Source organism: Myripristis murdjan, chromosome 8 (genome assembly GCF_902150065.1).
Source record: "Myripristis murdjan chromosome 8, fMyrMur1.1, whole genome shotgun sequence".
Lineage (NCBI taxonomy): Eukaryota > Metazoa > Chordata > Actinopteri > Holocentriformes > Holocentridae > Myripristis > Myripristis murdjan.
The window spans coordinates 15,014,487-15,029,269 of record NC_043987.1 but is presented as its reverse complement, the minus strand read 5'-3'; the positions used below and the strand labels follow the sequence as shown (position 1 = coordinate 15,029,269).

The window sequence follows — 14,783 nt, the reverse complement described above, 5'->3', positions numbered from 1 at the left end:
GATACACTGTTGAAATAAGACAGCTTCAGAGTTGCTGTAAGATTTATTTTTTCACTTTGCTGGACCTAGGCTAATGACTCCCATAAACTTCAAGTCTTTATGCTAAGCTAACACAAAATACTACCCATAGGAACCGAACCCACCAGATGTACGTAGAGGTGAAAATGGAACGTCTTGTCTTAGTCTAGGAAAGTCAGAAAAAAGATATTTTGCCCCAAATGTAGATCATTATTCCTTTTAACTACAGCTGTAGCCTCTTTGAGTCCCACACCTGCACTTTGTTTTAGCCTTGGCCCTAGCAATTCCCGCTCAGTAGCTTCAGTGCAGTTTCACCGGCTGATGTAAATCATCATCGTCATCGTCATTTGCTGTGCACTTATAGCTTGATATTTCACTTACATGTCCGAATAAATGTCAGAACCAACGGTGACTCACTGTCTGTTATTATGAAACACAAGACAACAAACTGCTGCTGGACACTGTGTGCTGCCACAGTTCCCTTTTCAGATCATTTTCACTGATGCTAAACACTGTAGCCCACTGGTACGTCAATACAATGTTATCAACACCTCCAGAAGATTAATGTGAGGGCTGGGAGGAAAATGACTGCTATAGATATATTAATGGTTGCATGATTTTTTAGGAATTATCCATAAATTCATAAAATACTTTTATCCACTTTCTTGCTTTATCAACTTGCTTTCAAATGACAATCAAACAAGCAAATGTAACAGAATAACCACATGAAATTGTGCTTTACATCATGTTAACACTTGTTTAGCTCTCACTGTTACTCTAACCCTCAACACGAGGAGTGCACCTCACTTTCGTCTCTCCTTGCTTTCTTCCACCTGATGTAATTTAATTTTTAAGAGGTTTCTGTTTATAAAAAAACATTGCCAGATGATGTTTTCTGTGGCTGTATTTCAGGTGAAGTTCCACTGCCACAAGGGGCCTCTGTTTGGCATGTGAGATCGCCCTCTACTGTTCACAACAGGCAACTTCTCATTCCCTCTGCATTTTGCCCATGACGATTAACAGCCTTCCTCCTGTCTGTCCGGCTCCAGTTTCCATTATTTTCTCTGTTAATATATTTAATATTAGTGGTAATTCCCTTTGTTATGTCCGTGGTATGGGGAAAAAAAGGTTAGTGGTGATAAATGCATTGCATGTTTGCTTAATCTAACATAGGATGTGACATTAATTCACTCTGAATATAGCAGGGTTGTTTTGAGGCTAAACAGCTGGTGCGTGATACATGATGACTTGTTAATGAACTCTGTGTAAAAATATACATACAGCACAACCCTGCGCCAGGGGTGAGATACATACATGATAAAAGACCAGAGGGAAATGAGTAATGAACAATAGCAAATGACAAACCGCTCAACATTTGTCAGTCCTCTTCTTTTGTCAGAGGATAATACTATCAAACAACTGGGTGGGGTGGTTTGTGGAGAGGGGTGGGGGAGTCTGGGGTTGGTGGTGGTATTGGTGGTGGTGGTGGTGTGTGTGGTGTGTGCGTGTGTGTGTGTATGGGGGGTGCTCAAGTCTTTGTCCTTGAGCTGAAGGATCTTCTGACATTTCTGGCTTTTCCGGGCCAAAACTCCCACAATGTCCACAATCATTCATGTCACAGTGTCCATAAAACTCTTTAAAATGCAGTCCATGTTCCTGGGATAACTCTTCTTTATACGCGTTTATATGTCTTTGAGTATAAAAATAACTGCCTCTCCCATTTGTCTGAATCAGTCTTGAGAAGAGGGGTGTATTTAGGGATAGGGAGGATGGGATGATAAAAGGAGAGATAGAGCGACGGGATTAAGGGCAAAAGTTGGGAGAAAACTGGGGGAAAACCTGTATGCAGTACTCCCAAAGTCTGTGAAGCTTTTGAGGTTGTGATGTAAAGTGCGCTAGATAGTAGGAGCTTAGCGAAATCCATACATTTTGCGTAACAGTCAGCACTTTTTTGAGAGAATGGAAAAAAAAAAAAAAACTTAAAGGAGTCTCTGAAGTGGCCTTCAAAGTAAAACGCTCCATAAAACACCACTCTTGCTGTCACGAACTGAACGCCCTTTCCCTGTGGGAACAAGTTACAATCTAGGTGGTGGCGGTCTCTGTTCTTTCTCATGAAGACTTACGCTCTGTGGTATTACAAAAGAAAAGTTCCCACAACAAAACCTCATCAATACTGAGAGCAGCGTTTCTTGGGTCTTTGAAGAGTCCTCGGAGGGGAATGTCTCAGAAATTGCTGAAGAGCTGGTATTTCATTGTCCAGTCCATCTGCGGCGCCCTCTTCTTGGCTCTCTTGGCATGGGCCTTCTCCTTGGCCTCGGCCGCCGTGGGGCTCAGACGCAGGCCGATCTCAGCGAACGGGTCCAGCAGACGGCTGCCTTCGTCGTCCGCCAGCTGGACAGACGGAAAGACGGACGGACAGATAAGGAGAGTACAGTTACAGCCATTCTTGTGTTGGTAGTGCCTTTAAAAAACAAAATGACAACACCACGCACAAACTCCCATCCCTACCTGTGTGCTGTTGCCCTGGCTGCTGAGGTCGGAGTGTGTGGACCTGATGGACTGTGTGGTGGAGCTGCCGTTGATCTGAGGGCTGGGGGAGCCGTTGGATATGAACGGGCCATCGTAGTCTTTGAAAAAACATGTCAGCAATATGGCATGTGAGCTAGGAGTACTGTAAATTAATATATAAATTCCAAAATTGACATAGTGTACATTTTTTATTATTGAAGAATTACACACACAAAAGAAATATTGTAAAGATCATGTGATAAAAGACTTAATTCAATTTAATGTCTTAATGTTTAAATTGACTGCGATTCTGTTTTTTTTTCTCCCGTCCTCATGATTGAGCATCGTGTGAATAAGTTTATTTATAAGCTCATTTTCTGTGATGTAATTTCTTCAGCTGACAGTGACACATCATGAGACTTAAAGTACCACAGCTCCTGTTTTGGCTTCTTCTTAACAGTCTTGATCGTACCATCTTGTCTACACCCTTAAACGTATAAAGAAGTTTGGTACTTTTGCTAAAATGATGGTAAATCCATCAAAATTTACACACTTGAAAGGAACTTTTTTCCCATGTGTGTTTAACTTTTGTTCAGCGACTTTCTTCAGCTTTGCTGTGAGTGGTTGTGACTGACATTTTGGAGGGCAGATCCCAAGTATAGTTTATGTTTGGCTGAAAGTTGCACCACAGATTAAGGAAACACATTCGTCACACAGAGGGAGCACTATTCATCCCGATGGCTGCCTAAACTAAGCAGCGAGCTCCAGTGATGCTGCATGTGTCTCTTGGGACTTTAAATGGTGACCCAAATGTTACTGACCTCTAAATTTAACATGACGTAAAGACCTCTTCCAGCTTTGAGAAAGTTTCAAGTGACCATAATTGAGTAAAACAGTATTTTAAGTGCATGTTTTACTGTATGTATCTGCTAGCCAAGTATTCACAGATGGAAGTGCCCTGATGCAGCAACTTCCACGCTGCACAGAGCAGTTTTTCAAAAGTTTGCGGTGGCGCAGTCCTACCTTTGACATGGCAGACTGTGGGGACGATCCCCATCTTCTTGAACTGTTCGTCTGTTTCTGGGTCCACCACCAACAGCGTGGTCTCATCTCCCCCGTCCTTTATGAAGGCCACTACCTCCGTATGGCGCATGCCCTCGATGTTCACTCCATTTACCTGCGGGGCAGACAGAGAGGGGAGGGGGAGGTTCACATGTGAAGGAGAGAGACTTTTGAGTCTGTTTTGTTTGTCGACTATGACATTATCTTGATGCTCCATCAGTGTGTAATGCAGTATGATATATAACAGTGAACAGTCAGATGAGGTGACATGCACCATCTCCAGCCGTGGCAGAGGTACATCTCTTTGCAACAATGGCTAAGAACGGCTGAATGGCTAAAATTAGGACTTGGCCATCTCTCTGGGGACAGATTGCTTGATTTTGTGCTCTGATGATGTCTGGTTGTTAGCTGGCTAAGGATGGAATCTGGTCAGATAAGAATCTCTGTCTCATTATTACCACACCTGATTTACACAACAAATAACAAATATGTCCCTAATATGTCATCCTGAGTTACAGGGAAATGTGTATAAAATGAAGCATAAAGACATAGAGATATTTACTATTTGATATAATGGTGTGGACTTAAAAAATGCCATCTTGGTTTTAAATACTTCACTCAATATAAGCGTGTTGTAGATTCAATGAAGTACTGCAGCCAACAAAATATGCATGTGACATTGTTGTACAATCTGAATTTTTTTTTTTTCCTGTCTTTGAAGCAACATAAGTGGGAATTTACTGGGAAATCAAAGGGTTAAGGGCTTCAAGCTTTCATTTATTACACTGTTGATCTATTTCACTCAATCAGCATTAAGGTCTTAGTTGGATCAGGTGTGCCAGAGTGCAGCTGGAACAAAAAGTTGCAGGTCATGGGGCTCTTGGAGACCGGGTTGGGAACCAGTGCTTTAGGTTAACAAAGTGTAAAGCAACCACTCGGAGTGCTTTGGAGTCAGGACCTCTGCTGCACAAAAGAGGCTTAATTAAATAAAGTGAAAGTAAACTTTATTATCAAATATTTGGTTTCACTTCTAATGTTACTGAGTGGCCCTACATCTCCACCACAAATCTCTCTCTCGGTGATTGTTATTTATTTATCTATTATCTGTCACAGCCAGCAGTGCCCCTCCTCGATGGCGCCAGCTGTGGTTGCTAGGAGACGTATGACGCAGCTGCATAGCCTCTGGCCTGGTGTGTGTGTGTTACCTCATCTGACCAGTAGGTGGAGTCATGTGACAACATACGTGATTATCTGCTGACTGGAGCCAAATAAAAACTGAACTTGAGTAGGGACACGTCTCTGCTCAAAACGTCTAAGAGACTGTCTGTGCTGCTCTACATCAAGGTAACCCACATAATCTCTCTCACTTACGAATTTTCACAACACAGACCAAAAGGAAGAGGAAGAGTGAGGGACATTTTATTATACATGTTGTGGTGGATGTATAAATATAATAAAATATAAAATAATTCCTCTTCAAAACAGAAGACTTTCAGAGAGGTTATGGGCCCACAGCCTAAGAAAGCAGTGAATCAGAGGGATGCCCCGCGTAACCCTGCATGTGTGTGTAGGACTGACTGACATGTGTATGTGACAACACTGCCGTTGCCTCTACACCTAGCTAACAAAACACAATAGCCCATTATTGCTTGCCCTTATCTAGATGTGTGGGCTTCGGAGGCCTGTGTTTCAACAGCTTTGTCCAGACCTCGGCCGCTCTGAGGCGGGCAGCTTCGCACCACGCCAAGTTAACGTTGGTACACCATCAATTATTGACGGCTTGCCTGCGCTCCGGCTATAGTGCTGGTTTCAGGTGTCTCTGTCCTGAGGGAGAATTTGTTTAAAATTCACTCTGCTTATGACAGGAGGGAGGCAGAGAAGCCGAGGTGGACAGGGCAAAGTGCGAGCTCTCCAAACTTGCCCAAACTTGCTCTTTAGAGTAAGAAAAACAAAAAGAGCCAAATCAAGAAAAAAACGACAGTAGGAAAACAGGTTTTCAGACTGATTGCGTGGATGTTTTGGGGAGTTAGGGAAACAGATATCAGGAGGGAAAGCAAGATAAGAGAGAGAGAGAGAGAGTGGAAGAGTAAATAAGTTGAAGGAAACATTAGAAGAGTGGGATCAACAGGTGGAAAATGAGGGCGGCTGCTGACTGTCCTCCTCTCCTCTCCCCTCCAAATCTACAATCTATCATCTCCAATTCCTTCCCCATCCATTCATCTCTCTCCCTCCGTGAGTCAGAGGAGTCAGAGGAGCAAGGCAGACTGATCCAGTCATCCGATTAAATATGGCAGGCGGGCAGATAGAAAGGCAGATGGTCCATCAGTCAAACAACAGACAGACACACATGGGCGGACTAACAGACAGTCAGGGAGTCAGTCTGTTGGTCAAACGGTCGGTCAGTCAGACGGTTAGTCAGTGAGGCAGATCGACCGTCGGGTCTGTGCACGGAGAACAAGCATCTTTTGTATTAGGCTAAGCAGCAGGTGTTGTGTCATGTTTCACAGCCCTTGCTTAACCATCCATCCCACACAAAACAATACACAACACTGCACTCTGCCCACTGGGCTAATTAATACTGCGCCGTAGTGCCGTCCAAGTGCTGCCACACAGAAACCGGCTTCTCATGGGAGGATTCCTCATGAAACCTACTGACAATAATGTGTGTGTGTGTGTGAGACTGTGTGCATGATTGCGTGTTATGAAAGTCACCGAAGATTCAGCCACCTGAGCTCCTGCAGCAGTCTTTGATGGAGTGTGTGTTTATGCGTCTATGTCTGTGTGTGTGTGTGTGTTATAAAAAAGCAGGAACACACTGACCTTTTTCACACAATTTCAAATGCGTCTGCACATGTATGTGTGTGTGTGTGTGTGTGTGTGTGTGTGTGATGTATAGCACATCATGACCTCTGACTCCTCTGTCTCCAGGTGTCGCGTGCTAACATACAACACGGCAAGGCCAAAGCCTCTGCTGAACAAGAGCCCAGGGATAGGCGTGTTGTGTGTGTGTGTGTGTGTGTGTGTGTGTGTGTGTGTGTGTGTTCTTTCATGATGTGTACCATATGTGGGAAGTACAGACTCTCACTTGATTATCAAGCTGATGTCAACTCACCGGCTATTTGCCTAACAAATTGGTTCAAGCATGATGCTGATAGTCGCTTATTATGAAATTTAGCCCTAAGTGAGTGTGTGTTTGTGGGACCTTTTTTTTTTTTTTTTTTTTTTTTTAAATGTAATGTGAGTGTGTGTCTTTTTTCTTTATCTGTCTCACCACTCAGTTTCTGAGAAGCTGGGTGAAGGAGGTATTCAGCTCAGGCATAGAGGCTGAGGCACTCATTGTTGTCACCGCTTCTGCCAAACATTGCCAGAAAGCTGAGCTCTCATCATAGCCCTTACAGCGACTAGCTAGTGATATGACTCGGCAAGCAACTCCGGTGTAATGGGGCATGGTGAGAGAAAAAGACAGTGAGGGCGAGCGAGAGGGACAGACACAGAGAGAACGAGAGAGAGAGAGAGGGAAGAGATCTGTCATGGTTGTTCACCTCTCTAACGAGCTGCTGACAGATAACACAAGCACTGTCTTGACGCATGGTCAGAGATGGCTGCAATTATACACACACACACACACACACACACACACACACACACACACACACACACACACACACGTACGCTGACACAGTATTGTGGCCAACTAAACCAACAGGAGCTCAGATTTTGCAGTCAAAACAAACCTAATACACTCAGATCAGGTTGGCAGGATCGTGCAGAGTAACCGCAGATTCACCTGCAGATTGAGCCACACACAATAAAAACCTCTGGCACAAAGACTCTGGAGGAAGCCTCCAGGAGAGGATGTTCGATAAACACTGAAGAAGACATTGTCCAAATCCTTTCTTCAAATACAGAACATATGTGCCTTTTTAAACATCAACAAACACTAACACAGAACAGTGCTCAGGAAGAATCAAGCAGAACATTTTGTATCTCTGCTTGATTTACATCCCCATGGAGAGATGCAGGGAGGAGACTGAACGTTGTTGCCATCGGCGACCTGCTGCAGGATGTTCCCACACACTCCAGCTTCCTAAAGTCTCATAAGAACATCCATACATTGGTTCCCTCTGATGCCAGGTCCAGCACTGATGTAGGGGTTAATGAATGAGAGGATTTTTGCATTAAATGCCGCATGTTCATGTGTTCATTTGTTCATGTGATGTTAGCCGACATTTCACCAGAGTCAGTCAGTAAGTACATTTTTTGCTTGAGTATTGCACTTCACTACATTTTAAGTCACATTCATTACAGTGAACTAGTGATCAATGACAGATTGTGGAATCTTTCAAAATAAAAGCTCAGTCAGCAAAGATGAGAAGAGGAGCCTGGTTCTACTTTGTTGGTTCTACTTTGGGTCATTTCCAAATTTCCAATAAAAGACTCAACCATCATATGATGTGCTTATTCCACATGTGTCTGTTGAGTCTACATGGTCCTCACTTCAATCAACCCTCAGCAGTTTTGCAGAATGCACCTTTAAAGGAATCTGGTTTGAACTGTATACTCTCCTCCTTTTCTAACTGCACTGCCTAACAAAAACTTTTCTGAAAACAGTAACTCAGTAACTTTTACTCCAAGTACATTTTAAATGACTTTTTACTTTTACTGAAGTAGAACTGCTACTAATACTTAAGTAAAATATCAGCAAAGTAACAGTACTGCTACTTGAGAAGCAATTTATTGTACTCTTTCCACTCTTTCACTGCATTTTGCTTCTTTCAGACTCAAATGGGGTTCAAGCAGTGCCTCTGCTGGCACTCCTGAATATGGTTTCACTTTCTGACCTAAATGGCCTCCGTTTGACCCTTTCCTTCCTTCCTATCAGGTCCTATTCATGTCCAGCTCAGCTGTGCAGGGTCTGATGTACAGCCAGAGGGGACAGAGGTCATGGGAATGAAGAGTTAGGGCTGCGTGCATACAGACGAAAAACTTCTCTTATGAAGATGATGTTGATGTCAGTGTGTGTTTTTTAGCCTGTATTTCAGCGGGGGGAGGGAGGTTGGCTCATGCTCAGTGCTCCACATATACCCACAACTACACACATTCATATGTGAGCGCTGACCGATTCAACCACAGTCTTCTGCAGATAGCGCTTTGCCCACGCACATCTCCCAGCCACTGAGCACATGGTTTCTATAACCTTCAAACTACTGTTACCTAGGGTGTGTGTGTGTGTGTGTGTGTGTGTGTGTGTGTGTGTGTGTGTGTGTGTGTGTGTGTGTGTGTGAAAGAGGGAGATTTAGTCACTTAATTCCAAATTATGCAGTTTGGCCTTTTCGTGTTCAGTTAAGGAAAACTTTTGTCCCTGCTTCTTCACTCTGTATTCTTGTTTCCTTTCTTTTTCATATGTATCACACACACACAAACATATATGCATGCTCTCCCTGCAGACACATACATTATCCATATACTACCGCTCTTTCCACACTCTGTCTCCACTATCTCCCTCTCCCACAAGCCCCTTCCCTCCCCCTCCATGTGTCTCCCCCGTCGACTGCTGCTATCAGATTGATAAATCACTGGCTTTCCTCGCCCTGTGACCCGCCTCTCCTCCGTCTCCACAGTGAAGATTGAGTCCAGGCTCCAAACCCTGTTATTCTTAGAAACTGGAGCCCGATACCAGACACATATGTGACCTTTGCCATGTGAAGTAATGCCATGACAGACAAGCTACATGGCGCCATATGCTAATATGTTACTGGGTCATGTTCGATTGCGTATTGGAACATGTGCACACTGTTGACTTCAAGTGATTTTCTCACTTGAAGACTTCCGATTTCAGACTCCTCTGGGGATTTTATCTGTTAAAAGTGACTAGTGACAAATCTACAAGATGTTTTGGACCAAACACACATTTACGCTACTTGCTTGTCTAACAGAAAGAGGTCTTTCCATACACAGCAAAGACAGCTGCTACTTTGGGGCGAAATCAGGAGGACTTGCTGGATCCACAGGCTTCCAGCTCACTGGAGAGCCACTATGCAGTCAACTGCATCGGTGCAGCATCGGCAACAATTAATGGACCAAAGCACAACAGCACTGACCTTAGGAAAAAATATTTCAATCTCTGTACACACATATGAATGCTATTCCATTGTACTTTGTGATTATATCATCAATCTTTCATATTGCCTCAGTTGGTCTCCAGTAAGTTGGTCCAGTTGGGTGGTCTCCCAGTTTCCCAAACTCTTGTTTTGTTAAAAAAAACAATGCTGTAATGATTTAATTTGTATGCAAACTAGTGTGTAAAGTCATCTGGCAATGTCTAGTAATGCTCGGAGTGGCCAACAGCTACTTTCCTGAGGAGATTTGGCAGCGCTGTGCATGTGCTGCTAAGTACACGTGCAGAGAAGAAACACACACAAGTGTATATACCGGATGTGCACCGACACAGACATAAAAAGTGCATGCACACTGCACATACACACACATATGCACAACAAGCAGCAGGAGGAGGGGTTACAAGAGGCAGATAAGGAGTCCCTTGAGGGATTTTCACCATAATCCTCAAATCTCTCACACCCGGTCAATAATGCTATTGCTCTTCTCTCTGCAGCACCATGAAGAGGCTCCACTTTGTGTACCAGCAGCCAAACCGTGAACCCATTCATCAATAACCACCTCATTAGTGCATGGTTCAGCTTTCACTACCTCTTGATGGAATGTTTTACTTCATTTCTCATTCCAAGCTGTCATCTCAGCCATATGCATGCACACACACACACACACACACACACACACACACACACGTACAGACACACATTTATATACGCTCACTCTCTATGTTCTTGCCTTTCTTCTGCCCAAATCCCTTCTAACCTGTCATCGCTGCTGTGAATTCTTGGTTCAGTTATGCCTTGAATGAGCCAAGTAAAGGTTAAACTAAACAGTAAAAAGTCAAGTTCTGAGTACTTTCCACAAGCTTAATTATAGTCTAAGGTGATTCACAGGCCATCTTTATCCATTCACCCCCCCACACACACTGTTCTCATAAAAGCACACCCACACCCACACAAATGCCCCCTGACCCTGCTGCTCCCACCCACCTCGATGAGTCTGTCTTGTGGGCGGAGGCCGGCTCGGTCGGCAGGCGACCCCCGGTCGAGGGAGCGGATGTACTGTCCAGGCCGCGACCTCTCACTGTGCAGGTTGAAGCCGTACCCCGTCTCAGCCCGCACCAGGTGGCACAGACGGGGCAAGAGGTCTGATGACTCGACGGCGGGCTTCGCCTGGGACTGGGCCTGAGTTTGGGCTTGAGCCTGGGCAAGAGCCTCCTGGAAGAGAGAGAGAGAGAGAGAGAGAGAGAGAGAGAGAGAGGTATGTATTATGATACTTTACACCTCCTGTAGAGAAAAGAATTACATGGTGAGTGATACCACAGCCCCTGGAGGAGGTGCACAATCAGTGTCTTGCTCTAGGGCACTTGCGGAAGGGGATGTTCACCTTGTCACCCAGCGCTTGATCACTACACAACCATGCGGCGCCTACATGCCATAAATACAGTATGCATCATCCTGCATGCTCTCACCATAAATACAGTATGCATCATCCTGCATGCTCTCACCGACTCAGAGTAACATATCTGGATTCCTTGATGCTAGTTTTGGTTATGCTCATAATCTACATCAGTCATGTTGCAAAGGCAGCAGACCTCGGTATTAAGGTTTTGATTTAGAAGTTTTATAATTTAGTTTCTCTCCATTGTTGAATACAGGAACCACCGGGGGCTCAATCTTATGAGATCGCCAGAAGAGACAGCTGCTCCACTCAGAGTCTCTACTCCCTCGGTTCCTCCTATTTTACAGCCCCAAGTCTACATCAGCCAATCATCGTACTCCTCCATCCATCTGTTCTTGACCTTTCCTTCCCTCATCCCTTTAACTTTCTCCCTCCATTCCTTCATTCCCAAACCTTTGACCCTAATCCCTCCATCCCTCTATCCCTTCATCTTTCCCCTTGGACCTTCAATGCATCATCTCAATCCTCATCATGCAATAAACTATTTCGAATTTTTATCTGATTGGTCTTTTGTTAAGAATTGCATTTCAGCTACACATTCAAAAGTGTAGCATCAAGCACACAGGCTCAAAATACACAAACGAAAACATTTCATGGATATGCGGATGAATGCTCATTTTGTACCGTGTTCTTATTAATTAATGATCTATAATGCATCTATCATGATCTATAACACTGAAGTGAGTGAAAACTTGAAACCTGAAGGCAACCTTGGAACCACAGAAGGTTCCAGCATGCAAAAAAAAAAACAAAAAACAAAAAACAGCAGATTGACACAGAGCTGCATAGTCTATTAGTCATAAAAGTGATGGGTTCTTTTATTGAGGGAGACGCTGAATAGCTTTCATAGTTAGCACTGTATTTGAAAAATGACACTGCAAAAGCTACCATGGGTATGCAATTAAACGTTGAAATGGAGATAGAAAATATAAATAATAAATTCACCACGGTTCATGGTGATTATGCATGACTGCAGCCGAGGAACATAGAAAAGAAAGATTGTTCAAAAGGTGACAGTGGAACGATGGGATCATTCTCTTCTAATTGGCTGGTTAATGGAAAAAAAACTGCCACTTTAATGGTTGAAAAGCCTATTTTCTGGGTTTTAAATGGTGTGTTTATGTGCTGAGGTAGAAAAAACCTGGAGTGGAAGAGTGTGAAAGAGCCGAGGCACGTGCAGGTACCAAGCCTGCGCAGGCAGCAGCAGCAGCAGCAGACGACTTTGCAACACTTATGAATTGACTTTTTGTTAACTTACCGGTTTTGGTGTGGCCTCTATAACCTACTAATAATTCTGTTTAAATTAATATAATTAATGGAATGCAATTTTCAAATTTTATCACAATTGTTATGTATCAGTTTTGAAAAAAACAAACAAACCCTGTGGTTCAGCGTTATCAATTTGTTGGTTAAGGTCTTATCTGTTATCTACTATCTTTGAATTCTGTGCGGTCAATTTTTTTTTTTTTGAACAGGTGACACTATAACACTATAACAGTGTACATGTCATTTTGAAAGCTCTCCACTTGTACTGACAGATTCAACGCGATGGGTGAGGACATTTATAGATCGCTATAATGGCTGGGTTGTGTTTCGAGCTCCAGAGTGTGTCCGCGCTGGCTCGCCACCCACACATCCAGCGAAGAGTGTGTGAGTGAGGCTGACTGCTGTCGGCCAGCTCGGTAACCTCCGCTGATATTGACCATGAGATTAGCAACAGGTAATGAAGGTGTTGGGTGACCTGGGACCAGCAAATAGGATGCCACTGTACACACACACACACACACACACACACCTTGTTCACAGGACACATTTGCAACTGCATTATGTAACGGTATAGTCAAGCAGTCTACTGTTTCAATTGCACATGTAAGGCTTCCACCACGGTCCAGCATGTTCCTGCTAAAAATACATAGGGAGTAGGTGGGCAGGGTGAGAGAGAGAGGGGGAGAGAGAGAGAGAGAGAGAGAGAGAGAGAGGAAGGCAGGATGGAGAGATGAGAAGATGGTTGGTGATTTATTCCCTTTTTAATTCATCATTCATTTCCTCAACTCCATCCTCCCTTTTAAACTCCTAATTTTTGTCCTGTGCAATGACTGCGAATGCCTCCTAGAAATGATCTGAGTGTTGCAAAGAAACATGTTAGAGCACTCTTTTATGGTAACTGGTGACCTCTTAATGCTAAATTTTTCAATTAAATCAATTTCAATTAAATCAGTTACATTTTCAAATAGGCAAGCTATTAGTCCTGATTCTTTTGTTGTGCAAAAACAAATACATTTAAAAAAAAATCATCCCTGACTATTGTTTCTGTGTGGCAGTTGTGTAGGTTTACTGCAGATTCTCCCTTTTGTTCAGCTCTGCTCTCATAGATGAATACAGCCGCCTTAACATTGTGGAAGAATTCCCCCTATTTTTTTTTTTTTTTTTTTGGGCAAAAAGTACAAGTATTCCTGTCAGCCCTATTATTACCCTGCAGAGTTAATTACCAAGAGTTTGGCCGTGTAATGGACTGTCAAACTGTTCGGGGTGTCCCCCCAGTGCATGCTGGGATAGATCTAGCCTCCTTGCAGTCCCGATTAAGAATAGGCGGGTATAGAAAATAGATGGATGGATGGATAGATGGATGGAGTGAATTATGGGATGTGCAATACATTAACTACAGTGTTAAGACATAAGCAGTAAGAATATTCAACATGTGCAAGGCATCAGAAGAGCCTCCTGTTTTTAGTAACTGTGAAATACTCTAACCCATTACTTTATAAGAGAAGTTACTTTTAAAAGTAACATTACTCAGTGCTGCTAATCCAGATATGAGGGAGCCTCCATTTCTACCCCAGAACTATGAAAATAATTTCATTTCATCCAGTAAATTCTTTGAGCTGAAAGTGATCTGGGCAGCCTGTCCTCTGAGAGAGAGAAAGAGAGAGGGAGAGAGGGAGGGGGGAAGGAGAGAGGGAGAGAGGGAGTAGGGGAGAGAGAGAGGGAGAGAGGGGGAGAGAGAGAGAGGCGGTGCTGACCCATAGGAGCACAAAGGAATAATTCAGACCCATTAATCCCACAGATTCTCCAGTTCCTGGCTAGAGAGGAAGTGCCTGGGGTGGGCAGCAGGAAGGGGAGGGTCTTCCAAGGGACAGAAAAATATAAGCACCCTGGGATGTGTGAGTGTGTGTGTGTGTGTGAGTGTGTGTGTGTGTGTGTGTGTGTGTGTGTGTGTGTGTGGAAGGGGTAAGGACAGGAGGGAGGGAGTGTGTGGGAGGGCTATTACAGAAACTGAACAGTGCTGGGAGCAGATTGAGAAAGAAAAGGTTCAAGAAAGAAACAAGGGAGCGTGCACAGCCCTGACGGAGCGAGGGGTGACAGAGAGATGGAGCGAGGGAGAGAGGTCTAGATGCCAAAATGTAGATGGTACGCTGTCCAATATTAGAAAAAAGAAAAGAGTGAGGGAGAGGGAGGGAGAGAGAGAGCGATGCAGAGGAACTCTTATAAGATAAACAGTGTGAGCAGCACAGCTGGGAGTCATTATGTGGGGGAGACACAAGTGTCTGCCAATCTAACCTCTGACTGCCTCCCAGTGCCTGTCCACACCACACTAATCACCCCCTGGGGCCCGTGCCATC

The 14,783-nt window shown here is 43.9% G+C and overlaps 1 protein-coding gene across 1 annotated transcript in view; it reads right to left on the bottom strand.

Annotated features, from left to right (window-relative positions):
* Positions 1-1,512: 1,512 nt before the first annotated feature.
* LOC115363855 (Na(+)/H(+) exchange regulatory cofactor NHE-RF2) overlaps positions 1,513-14,783 on the bottom strand; it is a 41,199-nt gene continuing 27,928 nt past the window's right edge. Inside the window, exons 3-6 of the mRNA XM_030058177.1 lie at positions 10,692-10,919; positions 3,550-3,703; positions 2,527-2,645; positions 1,513-2,409 (exon numbers count right to left, since the gene is read on the bottom strand). Of these exons, the coding sequence (XP_029914037.1) occupies positions 2,242-2,409; positions 2,527-2,645; positions 3,550-3,703; positions 10,692-10,919 (669 nt within the window). The 3' untranslated portion in view covers positions 1,513-2,241. The remainder of the gene's footprint in view (positions 2,410-2,526; positions 2,646-3,549; positions 3,704-10,691; positions 10,920-14,783) is intronic.